Here is a 6,033-nt window from a genome sequence, read left to right as displayed (position 1 = left end):
GTGCGGGCGCCTATAATCAGATAATATATTCGTAATTTTTGAGCAATTGTTTAGCATTACGACATAAATTTGATATAGTTGACAAGCATTTGCGTATTTTGTGAATCAGTCGTGACGAAGCCTGTTTGAGCCTATCTGTTTGTTACGACTGCACCTTCACAGAAACGTAGGAATTTGCCGAGTTTGAAGATCGTTTGATTGATGCCGATTTTATAACATTTAAGGATATAATGGATAAGACACATTGGTGGTAATTATTTCACGGATTTTGCCTAGTATTTGTGACGACACTTTAATCATCTTTATTATAAACAGTATCTTTGCCCTCCTCTCCTAATGAACGGAGCTGAGACATCATGGCAATATTACAGCTTACGTGCAGTTTGTAAAGTCGTAAAAATATAAAATGTTTTCAGAAGATACAAATAACGCAGAGTGCAATACTTGTCGACTATTGGTAGACATGCTTGAATGGTCGTAGGCGTAGATCGGCAACAACGTTATTTTTTCATCTCGCTTTTGAACAATCTCGAATATTTTATAATTGTTGTCGTCTTCGTTGTCGTTATATTATTATTATTATTATATTACTATTATTATTATTACTATTATTATAATTACGAGTAGATTTTGATACATTGTAAGATTTATAACGTTGACCTCCATATGTGACCCCTCCTGCACGTTTATTATTTATTTAGGCCTGTTTATGTAGCCGTGTACACATACGTGACATTGGCATAAAATGAAATGCTAAACAAAAAGAATTACCAGATCGGAAAACTTGGCAAGAAGACATGAAACAAGCCATCTCAAAATTACATGTAAAAAGCTTTCATCGGCTCATTAAAGAACTTTGCTGTAATAACGACGGAACAAGACATTGTGTAATAAACTTATATCCCTGATCGGAGTTTTGGACGCTTAGTTTTTCCCAAACTGGCACCCAAGTCGCCTCAGGCGTTTCTCGGCTGCTGAGTTACTGTGGGCCAAGGCGTTCACCAGACTATCTGCGCAACAGCCTACCAGTTAGTGCGGCAGTCATCTGAAGTTTAGTCCTTCAATTTATTCTGGTTTGATATTAATTTGATATGCCCGCAGAATTGGAGCAAGCTTTCCGTGTTTGCACAAGTTTCAAACATACGCTAGTGCTCGTTTTTTCAATGTTAGAAATATTTGTTGTGAAAGGCTGTTTTAAGAAATAAAAACGTTTTAGGCCAGGAAGAAAAAATAAATTGTTCATCGGAATCGCCGCTTCTACTTTGGCATATTTGGAATTTTTTTTTTTTTTTTTTGATCGCAGCAAATTCTTACTTCCGCATTACAAATATTTTTAGTACTGCCGCTGGTAGCGCCCTACACTATGTCGGGTTTTCGAGGGCACGGGATTTTTAATGAGACTTCGTACGTGTTTGGATGTAGTTGACCGCCAACACGTTGTTGTGACGTCTGAATTTGGCGAATCACGACGGAAAGTGGGTCGATTTGGCCAGAAATTTGCTCGTTTTGTAAAGGTTAGTACATGTCACATGAGTATTACTGGTATTAATTTGATCGCCAACATTCGACGTGATGGCCAACAGTTAGTTCCAGAGACGCTATTCAGTGTTTGTCCTGATATTACGTTCGGCGATTTGTTCAACAAGATCGTGACAGCAGATGGACGGTGCATCCGATTGAATGAAAATTGCATCGAAAGTATAAAAATTTACGGCAATGACAAAACACATGGTTGCGTCGATGTTAAAGTACGATCTGAATGATGACTACTATATATAACTTCACTCCGATCACAGTACAGTGTTGTTAGACCATTGTGTAAAATGTGTATATATAGACAGTGGTAAAGAGGCCAAAACACGGGGCCAAAGTAAAATGAAAAAACTCAGATGCTAGGTCCCACCAGGACAATATTAAAGGACAATACTGAATTGTTGGATTTCAGTGATTTGCTGTACATTTCAGTTTTATTCTGAGAGAATGTTGAAATGCTCAGAATATGTTGTGCAAACACTAACTGTGAATGTAATGGCCTATGTTATTGTTGGGAAATATAGTATTGAATTCAGTTACCAGTATCAGTGTTTCTTGTCTGAGATATTTCTGGTAAAAAGGGAAACAATTATCTTGCCTTGTCTGCATCTGTGCAAAAATGCAAGAGAACCGCGTTTACCTTCGGCCTAAAAAAAAATAAAAAAAAAAAAATTTCGCTCGCCGCTCCTGGGACTTGGTCCAAAAAATCCGATGAACAAGATTTTTTTTTTCTCTGGCCTTATGTGTTTGTTTTTAACTTTTCGCTGACTTCATATTTTTTGGCACTGAGACCAGTTGCCCAAACTTTTGTATACTACACTGGCAACTCCAGGCACTGGCAACTCCAGTTATTTGGTCAGGGCGATATGCCCCCACTTTGGTGATCGGCAGAACAAATTATTAATGAAGGGGATTAGGGAGGGCAATTAATAGGTAAGCTTATATGGACTGTTTTCTTGGAAATACTATACAGAGATAGCTAGGGACACGCTAGAAGTAGGTAAGGCTTGTGTAGAGAAAGAAAGTTTAATACATGACATTTATTGATCATATTCATAACTTCTAGACTAATATTGCTTGCCTTCCCCTGTGGTCGGAGAGCTTGCGCTGGTCTGCTCACATTCGATTGCATTCAAAAACTTCGAAAACGCAACATCATTTTTTCACGTTTTGAGGCTCGAAATTCTTCTGAATAGTCGATACAAATAAAAACTGAAAAAATTAGGTCATCCATTCATTATACAGTAACCGATAACTTGCAACAGCCTCCGAACTTATATGAATGAAAACTTGCAGACGACAGTTTTTTGTTTACAAACAAAAATAGTTCGGAGTCAAAAATTGGTCTATACTCATTACCATAAAGAAATGGCAAAATTTTTGTATTGCACTGCCTTGCAAATACCGGTAGTACGCGCGCGCTCCAGTGCAGGTAAACTGTGGTATATGGTACATATGTAATAATCGAGATTATTTTGGACAACACCGCCCGTATATCATGTATTGCAAAATGTTACTTATAACAATAGCTATATAGATGAGACGAACACTGAGTAGTTTGTTCCGCACCTTGACCATCTCCGTGAGAAGCCGAGCTGAAAACTGTCATTTCCTTAGCAACCAACCGTTATAGTACTCGGACACGGTGCAAATTAGCCTATTATCATTGTACAAAGCCAGTAACATTTATTATTATTTTAATAAACGTAATAGGAATGCTGCAAAAACTGAATAACAGCGTAAAAGCTGCGTGATTCAGAATATGACTTCAGGCTACAATGTGTAAAACGGTAAAAAGTGAACGACCATGAAAGTAAGCGTGAAACGCGGGTCACCACCATTTACTCTACAAGTCAAAATAATTCACGTTGGACACATGTAGCACTTTTTGAAAATCATCACTGATATGAATATCAGTGAGTTGAATATAGCAAAATGAAAAGAGCTGAAAATCATGTTACATGTGCGTCCTTGCCTCGTAAAGCCTACTCTTGAAATGTGTAACTCAACCAAGTATGTATGATAATCACACATGGATTCAGGCCTGATCATTCTTTGACGGTACTCTATATGATTATGTGTAAAAATATGATGTGTGTGTGCGTGAAGTGCAAGTAAATCATGAAAACAAAAGAATAACTACTATCTCGTAGGTGGCGCTACCAACGGCTTCTTCATAGCAGTATAATTACTGGAGTTACGAAATTGCAAACAATAGTTCTCGATCTTTCTGGATTCATACAGAGTGTGACATGAGTAATAAGTACTGGAAGTTTCGTCATTTTTGTAGGTTTGTTACGTCAGGCAGAATGAGGGTATAAAAGAAATTTAGCTGACTAATGTACGTCATATCGACAAAGGGGGAGCTACCTAGCAGTCAGTAGTTGCGAGGAGATAGGCCTATTACAGTTTTACCTGTGCGGACCAATATTTACCTATCCGTGAAAATGTTGCCAGTCCGAATGCTACCAACATTTCGCTTAGCCCGTCAAATGGCGCGAGAAATGCAGGAGATAATGGCTGAAATGCATCTCTCCCCGTTCTCAAGATACCATCCGTTCTCCAGGGGCTTGATGGAAATGACGCCGCAGCAAATGTTGAATGAACACTTGGGCTACATGGATCGTGTTTTCTCTACAAGTCGTCCGTCCATCGTGTCGTCAGCTCATTACCGATACAGTAAAGCGGCACCTGAACGCAATGATGTTAAGGAAGGCTTGGAGGGGAAAGGCGAAGAAAATACAACAGAAAACGAGAGCAAAGTAGCAGTAGACGAAGGCAACAACACATTTCGGGCATCGGTGAATCTCAGCTCTTTCAAACCTGAGAATATCGAAGTGACACTGCAAGGAAACAGGCTTCAAATCCGTGCTAAACAAGAAGAAAAGGCGGAAGATGGGTACGAAGCCTACAGGGAGTACACCCAGCGTTATCTGCTACCAGACAACGTCGACCTGGAAAAGTTAACGACTGAGCTGTCTAAAGATGGTTTACTGACGTTTGAAGCACCTGTGGAAGCCAAACCAACTGCCAGAAAAATACCAATTATGCGTGAAGACATACCTGCCGTGGAAAACAACGAATCGCCAAATGAAAAGGAACATGATGAAAGAAAGGAGACCTAAAACCTAAGTACAACATCCAAGTCCTTCAAATTTGCTCACGATGACTTTACATATTTAGCTTTACATGACAAATACATGCACTTACGAATGTTTCTGTCGTATAGCTCTGTGTGGTAGAATGCCGTGTCAGTAGTGGTGTTACCATTTCTTTTAGCTTGCTATGAATATTGATGTGATATTTTCGTGACTAATTTAGAGAGCTAAGGACGTCGTTATCACGGAAGCTTGCATCTACTGCTTCCCTCTTGAAGACTGTCTTATCGTTTTATCATTAATCATGAATAGTAATTGATGCATGTAAACACTGAATTTCTTTCTCTCAGTTATTACATGTATTTTGCTTTAAGCCCTGTAACTTTTATTTGTAAGATTATATTTACTGTGTTTAATGTGAGTTTGGAATTGGGCCTACAATGCACATACATTTGTTAGAGTTTTGTGAATTCTTAGGTTCCAGAGTTTAAAAACAACCATTCGACACTTCTAAGGTAATTCTTTCGATAAAATAATGACTGGCAACAAAAGGTTGTATATTCCCTTGGTCAGTTAGTAGGCTTACTGTGTTTACAGAGCGTCTAACCGATGAAGATAGCCACCTTATTTCCATCGAATTATACCATCGAACTTTTACAAGACTTCTAAGTGCATTGTAGATATAACCACAGTCCCTCTATAGAGGGACTGTGATATAACAAAATGTTGAAATGTGAAGGACTGTATGTAAAGATAGCGAAATCTTGTTTTGTGATCGTCTACAGAGTGTTTGCATCACTTTACCAGTGTTATACTATCGGTAATCATTAATAAATTGAATATCCGTTAATACTATTCAATTTCTGGATTGTCTTAGCAATGTATTTGCACACACAATATAGACAGACACAGAACACAGACTCACGCAAATTCAAGCTTTATATCTTCTCTTGGAATTTGCAGTGGTCGATTCAAAATCACAAACTTACTTCAAGTATACAGAGCAGTAAGGCATCAGTTCTTTTATCGACATGGATTGAGCAATTTTACAACAGCATTCTGTAAGTTAAAATAACCAGTTATCTATGTTGAACGCCATAGCATTATTTGTACAGTCTAAATATTTATCCAGCTTTTGATACTGTTTGGTGGAGTGGTCTTTTTCACAAAGTTATATAACGTTAGTTAGAAATCAATCCGAAGCTCTAGCACAAACACTGTATACTTCAGTATAACTTATACTTCACAACAATTTATCAGTAGCGTACATAAGACTACATCGCTTCATCATGTAAGGACGACAGCTGTTGTTTCCAGCGACCAAATTCAATGTGTACGTGTAGAGACCGACTAGATTTACTTAAAATTTTAGTCCGCACCAGAATTCAAAAGTAAACAACAA

At 38.1% G+C, this 6,033-nt stretch overlaps 1 protein-coding gene across 1 annotated transcript; it reads left to right on the top strand.

Moving 5' to 3' along the window:
- The first annotated feature begins 3,754 nt into the window (after positions 1 to 3,754).
- LOC139132037 (alpha-crystallin A chain-like) lies at positions 3,755 to 5,491 on the top strand. The gene has a single exon (XM_070698416.1). It carries the CDS (start codon positions 3,981 to 3,983, stop codon positions 4,656 to 4,658), a length of 678 nt encoding a protein of 225 aa, XP_070554517.1. The 5' UTR covers positions 3,755 to 3,980; the 3' UTR covers positions 4,659 to 5,491.
- The last annotated feature ends 542 nt before the right edge of the window (positions 5,492 to 6,033 follow it).

Source organism: Ptychodera flava, chromosome 4, assembly GCF_041260155.1.
Source record: "Ptychodera flava strain L36383 chromosome 4, AS_Pfla_20210202, whole genome shotgun sequence".
Taxonomy (NCBI): domain Eukaryota; kingdom Metazoa; phylum Hemichordata; class Enteropneusta; family Ptychoderidae; genus Ptychodera; species Ptychodera flava.
This window is presented reverse-complemented; position numbering and strand designations above follow the sequence as displayed.

Excerpts from the sequence above, each read along its gene's own strand:
- LOC139132037 (XM_070698416.1), top strand. The coding sequence starts at position 3,981 with ATGTTGCCAGTCCGAATGCTACCAACATTTCGCTTAGCCCGTCAAATG.